This window comes from Benincasa hispida, chromosome 1 (genome assembly GCF_027475165.1).
Source record: "Benincasa hispida cultivar pf3 chromosome 1, pf3_genome.v1.1, whole genome shotgun sequence".
Lineage (NCBI taxonomy): Eukaryota > Viridiplantae > Streptophyta > Magnoliopsida > Cucurbitales > Cucurbitaceae > Benincasa > Benincasa hispida.
In genome coordinates this window covers 2,021,303-2,034,945 of record NC_143478.1, presented here as the reverse complement: position 1 = coordinate 2,034,945, position 13,643 = coordinate 2,021,303, and the positions used below count along the sequence as shown (strand labels likewise).

The window sequence follows — 13,643 nt, the reverse complement described above, 5'->3', positions numbered from 1 at the left end:
ATTCAAGATTTTTCTGAGAGCTTCCATTTTTCAAACTTCACCCAGATTTCTCATCGAAGCTTCACTAGAGCAAGAGTCTGAGAGGGTCTTATCCACTCCACACTTCCATTCCTTCACCAGCAGCCTTGACATTCATATGTTGAAAGCAAGAAATTGTTGAGAACTACCCCTCCCATTTATTCTTGATTAATGCTTATAGTTGTATTGCATTTTGATTATGAGATTATTCGTTTTCTAATCAACTACTCTATTTTCTATTCATATATCTCATCATGTCTACTTTCATAACTTTCTCTATCTTTACCTTCGCTTTTTCATTTGCCATGAGTTGCTAATTATCACGGGGTAAGAGGGAAGATTAATGCTATGAACTAAGTTGAACCTTTAATGGGTAATCATGTTTGCTTAATGTATGATGATTTAAATGCTTGCCTACAATCACTCATTGAGTCAAGCAGCTATAATTAATTGCCTGAAAGGGTAAGTGGTTGTGGAACTCACTAAGAAAAGTAAGAAGCATTTCTAGAGATAGAAATAACCTTATGCTCAAATGCAACATCACGCACACGTCATAGAAAAATGACAAGTGTGGCTGGTCACCGAGAGGTGTGCGATGAAGGGATGGTGTGAGCTAGGATTAACTTGAAAAGTTAAACTTAGAGATGTGGCATTAATCTCCCTCAAACCCTGCTTTCTCCATACATTTTTCACATGTTTAAGCTACTGTTAATCGCAAGTTCCTCAGAACCAATATTGAATTATTCTCTGCTTGTTTAGATTCTTTCATCACATAGCTTAGTTAATTGCATCATATTTGGCTACCTTCAAATTATTCCAGTCTTTACCGCATTCCCATACAATCCAAACAGTTATAGTACAAATCCTTATATTTGACCTTGGTGCATACCAAGAAACTTATAGGTTGTTTATACTGGGCAATTTATAAACAAAACTTGTGACTAGCGCATGATTTACTGCAACTGAGCCCATAAATAGTTTAACGCACAAGATATTCCAGCGAAGTATTTATTAGGCGTAACGTATTGCAACAAAGCCCCTCTCTCTAAAAAAAACGTGAAGTAAGATAAATGGGATAATAAGCACCCACTTTCCCCTTTCTCTAATTTAATTAAACTAAACAATTTACTTTACTTTAATTTAATTTAATTTAATTATTGACTAATTAATTAATTTACTAAATTAAATATCTAATATTTAATTAAATATTTGAATCTTATTCAAATATTTATCTCTCTCATAACCTATAGTTTTAATATGAATCTAATTCACATTAACAATTATTTGAATCTTATTCAAATATAATAAATCTCCTTTTATTATAAAGTCTAATTTTTAATCTCATTCAAAATTAACTTTATATTATAATGTATCTATATAGATTATCATTAATTGTATCATATACAATTAACATTATTACCTTATTTAATTTGAACAATTCAAATTCTTTCAAAACTCTTGGTCCTTGTTTCCCGTTGTGAGCTAGCAGGGGACCTAATGGACCTACAAATTAGAAGCTCCAATGATTCGATATTAAATAACTAAACTCTTTAATTATGTTAATGAACATTCATTAGCTGCAGGTCACTCCACTAAAGACCTACAGTTGCACTCTCGCACTGTAGAATATTTCCGCGTCCATGGATTTAACCCTTACAGTAAGTCGATCTTTCACGCACAATTTGTAATTACAGCTGGATTAAATTACCATTGTACCCCTGTAATTACATCTTACTTCTTATGTACCACTGATTCCTCTAATGAACGATCTGTTTATGGTTTTACCATAAACCAAATCCCTTTTAGGTCAATGAGAGGGGGTATCCTTTGTTTAGCTACCTAAAGACTGGAAGGAGTGAATTCCATCGTGTTTAGCTATGTTTCCAGTACCTTGCTCGGCCATGTCCCCAAAATGGCAGGCTTATTGAGTCAACAATTCGAGCCACTCTTATCCATACAAATCAAAGGACTGCCCTTATAGACAGGAATCCATAGCTCATTTAGGATTGAGATCGAGTTACATGATTATCCTATAAAATATTAATCTCTTTGATTAACGACGTTATTATGAAAGATTATGTATTTTGTAGTCTGATCTTATACAATCTCATTGGATAGGATACCCCTACTCACATGTCTTTACATAAACGATTTGGAACAAATCGTTTTAACACCTACAACATTTGTAACAATTACAATGTGGGTTGTATCCATAGTTAATTAAATCAAATTAACCCCTCTACAATTACAGGAGAGTGAGGAGTTACAACTCCCCCCCTCCCTCTTTCTCACTAAAGTCCTCTCTCTTAAAACTCTCTCAAACTCACAAGTTTTACAGAGAAATTAATCCTTACAAAATATTTCATTCATTTTTCCTCTTTCAACAAAGTTACCACCAATTAATCCTTGCTAGATAATAGTAGGGAAGATCAGGTGGAGGTATCTAACTTGTAGAGAAGAAGTTTTGTTGTAAGATCAACATTGTATAAGGATAATTGAAGATTGTCTTCAGAAGTATACTTCTTAATCTCAATTTCATGCTTAACCTAGTTAATTATACAACATATGATGTTCTATATATTTGTTATTTTGATTCTGTAAGTTCTAATCTTCCAAATCAAAGACAAAAGCGATAAACGCTTCCGGTACAAGATTCAATTCCTTCAATTGGATGGTGCCAAAAACTTGGTGTAACACAAGTGCACGTATCAAGTAATAGTATAGTTAAAATGGCATTGGCCGAGTATCGTCCTCAGTGAGTCATATTGATAATCTTTTAATTATTCCGAGATTGTTCCAATTTTATTTAGAGACCGACTTGTGATGTAAATTAAATAAATTAAACTAAAGAAGCAATGAAAGTGATTAAGTATGGAGATTAATAACAAAAAAACGATCTAAGAATTACTAAACTCGATTGTTTTACCTCTTGAATCAATTGACACAATAAGTCTTTTATCCGGATTGATTCTCTCAAAAGCAATATTTTCTTTCACTTAATTACTAATTACTAATCGCTTGAAACTAGATAATTAAGCAAAGCATTGAGATTCTACATCAACAATCTCTACCATTATCTGACTACTCTAGTGTTCAAATGATAATCTAGAATGCATGATCTAAAATAGGACCCCCTCGTTAAAGCAATATTTTAAATCATGAAATCATTTAAATATTGATCAAATATCCAAAAGTATTAAGAACAATCATACTAGAAAGTAGTAATGTAAAATAAATTCAAGATCTACAAAAGTATTTAGCAATACTCCATAAAATCCATTTATCTCTAGAACAATGAGAATTTAGTCTAACATAGTTTCCATAGACGGAACCATAATTAAAATGTAAAAATAGGAAAATAAATCAAGATACAAAAGGGAAAAAAGGTGTATTCCCGCGTTTCGATCCGTCTTTGTGGTGGAATCGACCCTTCAAAGTTCTCCAATCTACTCTGACATCAAAGACCTCGATACTCTAACTCAAAACACTCTCTAAATGACACCCCATTGTCGTGGCGCTGTGGACCGTTCGCACATTCTGTGATTGGCATCGTGGCGCGCTACCCTATTTTGGGCAGTTTGACTTTTTTTCTTCTTCTTCTCTTCTCTATTTTATATAATTGGTCCCAACTTGTGTCGATTATATGGTCCGTTTATCCCTTTTTTAGGTCCAAGTCTTGTTCATGTGCTCTAATTTTAAAATTTACTAGCAAACAACATCAAATCTAACAAAATCGAGTATAAACAACTTTAAATAAAAGAAAATAAAACCACTTTTTAGATGTTTTTAAATGAAAAATAAAAACTTAATTGTGTCTTTTAGCACCAAAACAAAACCATATTGATTTGGCACAATAAAATATAAATTTCTCAATTACATATTTTTCCAGTTTAAGTTCAACCCCTCAAATCTTAGTTCTCAAGATATGAGACCCACACCATAATCACATAAATATATTTATAAATGTTATGATCTAAAGTTCGGAGGTGTATATAAATTCCTTTTTGCATAACTTCTTGCTAAGTCAAATAATTCCAGTGGCAGAAGGTAAAAAAAGTAGGCCGACAAAGTTCAAATTAACATTGACAAAATATGACACAGAAAATCGACCTTCTTATTTACATTACACATCAACCATGCAGATACCATTTCGTCCCAAATTAAAGGCTACATCACAAATCCGTTAAGTTATCAACCAAGAGGACCTAATGGAAGGAGGGAACGAGAATTTTTGAAGGAAAAAAAATGTGGTTTTAGTTTATAGGAAAGATACAATTATCTTTTTTGCTAATAATTTTTAAAACTACGATAATCCTAAACTCATCCCTAATTAACAAAGAAATTGTATTCCATGTCTTGCGCTTCTATTTAATAATTATTTCTTAGAGTGGATGATATCTTTACTTTCCTAGTTTAATTAATTCTCGTTCTTTGATTTTATCTGTTTATTATTTGGTTTTTGTAGGTTTTGAACATTTAGGAGGGGGAACAGACCAACAGAAAAAAATCGGGTCAAACGGAGCTCCCGAAGCATCAACCATTTGAAGAGGTTAAAATTACAAAAATGTCATCACCGAGCGTAGAAACCCTTCACTTTACGCTGAAGACCTAAGAGCATCATTTCTTGCAGCGTAACGACACCACAGGGTAGCATAGCTACAGTACGTATTTTGATGGGAATGCACATCCACGCGTGCGTCTGGCGATTTGAGCAGTGTTACAACGTCCGAGGCCTATGCTATGATAACAACATCGCCATGCTCAGTGTAGCGTTGCTATGCTCTGCCTATATATATGAATAATGCTTGATTTTTAGGACATTTTTTAAGCACGAAATTAACCAAATTTCCAGATCTCTGCTTTCATTCTTCATCGTCCTTCTCGCAATCACCTTTCCTTCATTTTTCCTTGTAATTTCTCAACATTGGATTGAAGATTCTTGAAATTATGTGTGGCTGAGGTAATCTTTTCTAGTCTAGGGTAGGATTGAAACCCATTATTTCTTGGTTGGTAGACTTGAATTTTCAATTATATATTTGCCGTTAATCACTGTTCTTGAATGATATTTAAATTTCTATGCATTGAATTAATAGATTTTTGGCCAATTCTCATCCATTCTTTGATTGCTAAAAGATATTCATATTCTAATGTGTTTTTAATCTCAAGAGGCAAGGGCTAAAGCATGCGTGGGAGTGAATTAGGTTGTATAGAATATTCATTTCACAACCTTGCATGATTAGTCAATTTCAAGAACGAGTCGATTAGTAACTTAGTCTATCCGAATTACTAAATCAACATAGCTAGATTAACTTTCTTAATATGGTTGCTTAGTTAATATGAACTCTAATGTACCCAATTAATTGTGCATCTAGGTTGATTAAGAAATTAATCATCATATTAGGGCATGTAGTTTTAGTCTTCTAGGATGCATGAGCGTTAATAAAATCGAGTGAACATTGCATAAATTAGAAGTTCCATGATCAACCAAGAGAATGGGTGACTTCCCTTAAGCTAGACTTTGTAATCAAATTAATTTCCCCTTTTTAATCCAGCTTTTAAATTCAATTGCAATAGAACAAGCAAGTCCCGGTTACCACTCAAATTCATCAATAGGCTGAAACATCTCAAGATTTTTTATGAGATGATTCGATCTTGTCACTTATACTACGTTGTAGTATAGCTAATTTAGATTGGAATTAAAAAATTTATTTGATCTATGGAAGATTTACGAACGACGACAAATTCCTTGCTACCAGTGAAATAAAAATTTTGGATTCTATGTTTTGAGATTGTTCAATATAATCATTTTCTAAGAAATCATCGTCTTCAAGGATTAAAGAATCTATATATTTTTAATCTCTCATCTTTCATTTTCCCTCCGGCTTTATTTATAAGAGTCACCAATTAAGATTGCATTTTTCTAATAGTTTATAACTTCATTTGATGTATTGTTTCTAGTAAGAATATTTTACGTTATTGTTAGCATAGAGGGTCCTCTCATTTATTAATTGTGAAATTGATTTTTACTTTGTTGAAGAAATTTGCAACAATCTTAATTAAATGTGCATATTCAAATTGTTTTTAATTATTGAGTAATTTTTGTCCTTACCATTGTGGTCTAAACGTCACTTTGTATTGCCTTATTACTTTAAATTTTAATGAGTTTCACTCTGGCCAAGTACGTGAGACAATTCATGTAGAAGAAAATATAAGTTCTTTGTAAATTTATATTTCATTTTTGTTGTGTTAATTTAATTTAGACGATGTGTTAAAATTTAACAAATACCAAAGACCAAAATCATGTTCCTTTGTCTCTTATAAAGAAATTAAAAAAAAATTAAAATAAGATTTAAACTTTTAATTAAAAAAAAAACCATAATGCAATAAAATCTAAGCAAAATGAAGTTTCAAGAAGTTGAGTTCCTTCTTTTTCTTCTAATCTAATTTTTATTCAAAAAAAAAAAAAAAAAAAAAAAAAAAAACGAAGTAAAACAAGAAATGAGAAATAAAGAAGAATGAATAAAAACAGTGAGATAATTTCCTCTATATTAGAAAACTAGAAACCCTAACACATGGCTTATGCCAAAAAGTGTAAAGCCTTGTGTGCGACAAAGTGAACCAACGGAATTAGACTACGACGAACATGAAAAAATTGAGACAACTTCCATATCACATCTCCAACCTTTAGCTTCATAAATAAAGAAAACTTAAAAAAATGTCTACCATATCATCATTCAACAAATAAACTCCAAATAGTCAAATTCCATTACGAATATGCAGGAACTCACGAAAATCGTTGAATTGGACTGAACCGAGGTTCGGTTCGATTTTTTTTTTTTAAAAAAAAATTAACTTGCAGTTCACTAAGCAGCAGAACCGACCAAATCGGTTCGGTTCACAGTTTGCTGCCCTAAAAAATCAAAAGGATCGAACCGAACCGACTAATATTTTTTGTTATAAATAATATTTATTAAATATTATATTAAGTAAAACCGTAAAAATATTATTAAGTAATCCTATAATTATAAGCCCAACTTCCGTTCAAATCTTTTTGTCTAATTAAAAAAAAAACCATCGGTTATAAATCGAACCTAACCGACCTGAACCGATTTAGGTTGGTTCGGTTTAGGAACCAAAATTGATTAAAATCAGTTTCCACGATTTTATTTTCTAAATCTTGAGAACCGTGGACTTTGGTTCGGTTCATGGTTCAATAAAAAATCAGACCGAACCGCACCATGCACACCCCTAAATTCCACAAATAGATTCGAAAGGAATCTTTTCGAACAAATGTTGGTATTTTCACCTCATTGCTTCAAGGGATGAATTTCACACTAACAAGACGGATGCAATATAGATAATTTCGAAGCACCAATTCTAGACCTTCTGACTTTGAGACAAGACTCCAAGTAGCATCGGTATTCAATTTCTGAACATATGTGTGGTAGTTATTACATTAAAAAAAAAATCGTCTAATTCTCTAACACTAATTTATTATCTACGACCTCTCTCATACAAAATATACAACACTAACACTAAAGCCCGATTTGGTGGAACGATCGTCAAAAGCGATGATTTATATAGTTTTTCTTCCCCTTGAAAATTATCAATTTCAAAGAATCAAACTGGTTGACTATTATATTAAATCCCCTTTAACAATAATTTCATCCTAAACGTTTTCAAAAAGTTCACATTTTATTATTATTTTTAAAAAAACTTTAAAGAAAATCACCACTAAAAATAAGAACATGATTTTAAAGAAACCAAAACAAAAAAAAAACGTTGTTTGTAGACAAATAATTAATTAAAATCAAACACATGAAGACACAAAAAAAGCAGAATAAGAAGGCAAAGCCACCTGTTTTCAGATTCTTTTCCGCCATGGATGAACAAGGAACAAGAAAATCCATTTTCAAAAGGTGCAGGCAATTGGAAACGCCTTCAGGCTGAGAAACATAAAAGAACACAAAATATATCCTTAGAGTAAGATGACAGAAAGGCATTGTAAAAGATGTTCAAAAGCTATAACACAAAGAGAGCCACAGTTCATTCCCTCTTCTAATTAATTTCACTGATCAATAAACTATTTTTAATGAATCGACCGTTTGTCTTATCAGTCAAATACAAACACCTCATATCAAAGAGATTTTAGTTTTTTGTATAGTTTCATTCAATACAGATGAAAAAGAAAAAGAAATCAAGAAATCTATATTTGTTAATGCAACTTTGTGCAAATACAAACCTAGTCGTCGTCAGCATCATCAGAAAAAGAATACAGATGCAATATTCTTGTGTTGTATTCATTTTTTGTTTTTAACTTGAAAAAGGAAGGTAAATCCGGATAATATCTCGTTTTCTAAGCTTACGCCGACATATGGGACATCTATGCTGGGTAGCTATGGCCGTTTCGATGCAATTCCTGCAGAAAACGTGCCCACATTTTGTTGTTGTTTCTTCAACCAATGGTTCTATGCAGATCGCACACCGCAAAGTCCGATCTGTAGATGGGATGCTACTACTTAGTGCAATTGTAGAAGGAATGTCAGTGTCAGTTGCCTGCAATAAGGATTTTATAGTTTAGTTTCAAGCTCTAATAAATAAGGATCTTAATCAGATGTTTAATTGTAGTTACTAGAAAATCTAAGTGCATTACATACGATTAAGAAACATCATAGATCTAATTCAGATATATAACCTTATTCAGTGTTGAAACATAAACCATCGGCCAAGATTTGTGCCGATGGCAATTGCCAAAGAAAACTTGAACCAATGCAAAATTTGATTCAAGGACATCAATGGCAAGTTTGGCCAAGAAAAATATATGGCCCTCACTGAAACTTGCACAAGATGAAGCAATTTCCATGGAGGTCCTATTACAAGTCAACAGCAAAATGCCAGCATCTGCTGGAGAAAAAACCAAATCCTAGTAAAATTTGTAACAGCTCGATTGAGATGTTTGCACTGAAGAAAAACATCTCAAGGATATTATTAAAACTTGAATCAAGATTTTCCCAGAGCTGAATAAAAATGAAGCTTTTCAATTGAAAACTAAATTAGCAGTTGATAGCTAGGAGATGAATTGACCACCTCTGTTGCACTTTCTCATTTACAATGATTTTAATTAAAGTTTTCTATTAAAAGAACTTGTTCACGAAAAAATTCTTTAAAACTAAAAATGCCATCCCAAAAAGTTATTCTTTATTATTTTCCATTCGGCTTAATACTTCTGTGTAGAGAAAAGGAATTCTTTAGTAAGCACTAAAGCAGCCACATATTTTTACAACAGAAATCAATGATGAATTTTTCTAAATTTTTCAAACACCTAAATATTCAGTTTCAACGTGTACAGATAAATGGTAGGCAAAGATTTTAACAATGAACATGCAACTTCAAAACTTTGCAAGCATAATAACCACTAAATCAGTACTACCTTAGTGGCCCTACTACTGCTTTCACAGCTTAGGCGAAGGTCCAAGCTGTGAAGTGTTTCTTCCTGTATGGATACATTATTGCTAATTGTAAGGGGCGACAAAATTGTAAAAGGGGGCCAACTTGTTCCATCTGCAAAATATCCAATAAGAATACATGTGTTAATTATTAATGAACAATATTAAATATATTAATTAATCTCACTGTTTTATGTTTTTTCTTTTATTATGAATAACCAACTTCCAAAGAGAATAAATGAAAAAAAATAAGGGCATAGAAAAAGAGAAAAGCCCACAATAAAAAAGAGGCAATGTACAAAAAAGGTCTCCAATCAGGAGAATGTTAATCTCATGGTTGATTGCAATCTAAATAATGTTTCGAAGTTTGGGCGGAGATGCGTTCGGGAAAAAAAATCTCAAATACGAAGGTACTAGAGCTCGAAAAATTGGATGCAAATGAAGTTGGACAAAATTGATCAGCAATGAATGGAGGAACAAGTATTGAACATATGATTATGAATAGAAATAAAACTACATGCCCAAGATTGTTACGTAAGTAAGAAGGCTTGGTTCCATCCTGAAGAAGCTTACAGTAGAAAAGCTCTGAAAAACTTTAAACACAACAGACTGCATGCTAAGAACTATGGAAATTTCTCTTACCAAACTAAATACAATTCAAATATGCATTATACTAAAATTCTATTCGAACGGTCTTGGTACGTCCACAATATAGAAGATTCACCACACACACACACACTGAATATGCATAATACTGGAATTTTATTCGAACAGTCTCCCGCGCATACACACAAATACACACATCAGAGAAATAACCAACTATTGACATGCATATAAAGAAATTTAACATTTGAAATGAAAGAGCAATAAACCTGAGAGAGCACCATAAACTTCTGTGTTGCCATTACGTCTCATGACTACACCACATCCACTCTCAAAGTGGTTTCTTCGAAAATTCTTCCTGGCCTAAAAAAATTGACACCATCTTAAATCCTTTATGTGACCTAGTTAGAAATACAATCATAACATGTTACCAAAATGTTACATACCTCAGCAAACTTCCTAGGGGAGATTATTGCAATGTCCTCATCGATAGCGTCCGTAGCTTGTCCTTGGTAATGATTATAGTACTGTGCTGCTTCGTCACGAGGGCCAGTTGGATCGATGCACTCATCTGGAGGTGGACAATTCAAGTCGAAGTCCAATACTGTTCTTCTCTCAACAACTCTTGCACTCCAATCATGTAGATCGTTTGAACTTTGAATGCTCATTCCGACAGCCCTTTCTGTCTTTTAGCCCTGAAAAAGGTAGAATCGTCCACAGAAATGGAGAAATAATTCAGATTGAAATGAGGTTGAATCATTGTTATTGTAATGAATGACCAAGAAGTCTACATTAAATTGAACAAATGAGTTAAACGTTCAAAATTGAAAAACAGTGAAAAGAGAAACAGAATTCTCAAACTTTGCACATCACTCGACCAAAAAATAAACAGAGGACGAAAATAACAGAGAACTGAAATATTGATAGGAAACATAATTAATAATCTGTTAAATTCATAAACGAATGTGCGCATCAGAATTAATCTGTTTAGTGGTTATTACTGAAAATTTGTTTAATTTATACACAATTCAGAGAAACTATTTTCAAAGTTAATCTTACATAAATTATTCACGTTTTTTTAGAGAAACTATTTATACTTATCTTTTTTTATTGTAACTTATCAAAAAAATAATAAATAACAAATAACTTACTCAATTTATAGGAAAAAAATAGAAAATTACTTCTTATTTCTTGATTATAATTCCGCTATAAATTTAGAACCTTTGTGCATTAATATTAGTAAAAAAAATAAAAATAAAAAATAAAAATAAAAAAAAAACCAAACAAACAAACGTGTTCTAAAAATAGCCGGAGGCCAATCAGACTCTTTCCGACCGCCTAAATCCACATTTACCCATTACATCCAGGATTATTTGCCCCAATCGCGGCCCTTGAAACTAAGATTTTAAAAATAAAGCCTACAATGAACTCAATAATAATAATAATAATAATTTTAATAAAAAACCCCTAATTTCGCTGGTATATGGTTAAGATTTTACGACTACAACAGAACCCCCCAAAAAAAAGTATAAAACCCTAAAGCAATTGAACCGTCAGTACAAAGTATTCAATGAATCAGCTTCTTGAATCTGAAACAGACATGCTAAAACCTTCAACTGACTTTGTTCAAGAGTTCGGAACTTGGGCGAAAGGCGAGAAAGGGCAAGAATCGAAAACATGGAAAGAACCACAAAATACAGTCAAACCGAGCAGAAACACCAGAAACAAACACAAAGCGACAAATACAAGCAATAAATCAGAGAAAAGAAGCATGATTTGAGCAATATAACAGTAGCGTGAACAAAATAGTAAGGGAGATCGTACCCGGTGAAGAACGAAACGGCGAACTGCGAGGGGAGCAGACCGATCGAAAGAAGAACCGCAAGAAATTTGCAGAGATGAAGGGGAGGAGGAAGAAATGAAGGGAAAAAAAGGGAGAAAGGGGAAGAGAAAGAGGGGGCGACAATCGATATAAAAGCAATCTTGGCTTCCATTCCATATATGTAGAGGTGTTTTCTTTGAAAAACTTTACATCCTTGCGATCCTCCTTTCCTCGAAATTATTCTTTATTTGCCATCTTCGTTGCTCTTTGTCCTCTTCGGCGCTTCCCTTATTCTTCCCCGCTCTTCCCCGCACTGGGCTCTCTCCTCAGGCCCATTCAGTTTTTCGGCCCATAGTTCTCATATTCTTCCATACTTCGTTTCATAATCATTTTGATATCTTATTTGATAATCATTTTATTTTTAAAATTTGCTGCTTAATTTTTTAAAATAACCAAAAATTAAATGAGTTATCAAATGAGAACTGTAGTTAAATTCTTAGACAAATCTTAAAAACAAAATTAAATTTTTAAAATTTATTTTTTTTAGTTTTTAAATTTTGATTTGATTTTTTAAATCATTGATAAAAAAGATCACAAATGATGAAAATTAGATGGAAGTAGTGTAGCTTGATTTAAAAAACAAAAATAAAAAACCAAATGTTTAACGGTTCCTTAGATTTTTATTTGTCTTTTTCATAAAAATCTAATTTTATGTACTTTGAAAGTAGTTAATTGCTGATTTTGAGTGATTAATTGTGTGTTTATGATACATTTCAAAGTGTTTGATTTAAAAAATAAGTCATATGAGAATAAGTTGAAGTTTTTAACAATAATTCAAATTAGCCTTTCAAATGTATTTTAATAACTTTTTTTATTGGAAGTGTTTAAATAAAAATAAAATTTTTGAAAAATATTAATTTCTTGAGTAAATCAAAGGACGCTAACTTTAATAACTTTTTAATATTTAAGATTATTGCTCATCAATACCTATCATAATCAAATTTTGTTGATTTTGCTATTATTTTCTTCTCCACTCTAATGAAGACTTATTGACTTTGAGATTAAATTTTGATTTTGCGGTAAATTTAATTTTAGTCACACTCACTTTATTGATAATATCTTCCATTTAATTGGAAAACCACGTGCGACAAAAAATACCAATTTGATTTGTCTTAAAACTGGACATGAGCATGTTTTTTTATGGCGTTGAATGGACTTTTTTAAAAGCAGCGTGGTTAATCTTTTTATTCCCATCGAGTTTGCTTCCTTAGACCGCTTAGTATTAATGTCGTATCTTATATGACATTTTACTTTTAATATAGGCAAATTTCTCTCCCTCCCTCTAATTGATAAAGTACGTATTTTATTTTATTTATTTTATACATGTTGTCTAAAAAATTATGATACAAATATTCTCGACACGTCTCTCTTTATGTGTGTTAAACCTAAATGTACTTATTCATGTTCAACCACTTAACGTACAACATTGTTAAAATATTTAAGTCTCAAAATTTTTTGATTGTTCCATTTTTTTAAAAAAATTTATTATTACCACAGTATATATATAAACTTAACGTGCAACATTATTAAAATATTTAAGTATAATAATATCTGGATGGTTCATTTTTTTTATTTTTTTTTATTTTGTTCTTACTTGATTGAAGGGGCAATTTTATTTAAGTGATAATTATATCATAAATTATACATAATACATCACATGTTGTATATTAATATTTTTAATATCACAACGACAA

At 31.8% G+C, this 13,643-nt stretch overlaps 1 protein-coding gene across 1 annotated transcript; it reads right to left on the bottom strand.

Annotated features, from left to right (window-relative positions):
• Positions 1-8,043: 8,043 nt before the first annotated feature.
• On the bottom strand, positions 8,044-12,189 carry LOC120067004 (uncharacterized). The gene is made up of 5 exons (XM_039018367.2): positions 11,892-12,189; positions 10,514-10,762; positions 10,337-10,430; positions 9,449-9,579; positions 8,044-8,574 (listed from the first exon to the last, which is right to left on the bottom strand). The coding sequence occupies exons 2-5, from the start codon at positions 10,733-10,735 to the stop codon at positions 8,332-8,334; spliced, it is 690 nt and encodes a 229-aa protein (XP_038874295.1). The 5' UTR covers positions 10,736-10,762; positions 11,892-12,189; the 3' UTR covers positions 8,044-8,331.
• Between the last annotated feature and the right edge of the window lie 1,454 nt (positions 12,190-13,643).

Excerpts from the sequence above, each read along its gene's own strand:
- LOC120067004 (XM_039018367.2), bottom strand. The coding sequence starts at position 10,735 with ATGAGCATTCAAAGTTCAAACGATCTACATGATTGGAGTGCAAGAGTT. Across the intron at positions 10,431-10,513 it reads CCCCTAGGAAGTTTGCTGAG|GCCAGGAAGAATTTTCGAAG; the intron begins GTATGTAACATT and ends CAATTTTTTTAG. Across the intron at positions 9,580-10,336 it reads AGTTTATGGTGCTCTCTCAG|ATGGAACAAGTTGGCCCCCT; the intron begins GTTTATTGCTCT and ends GATATTTTGCAG.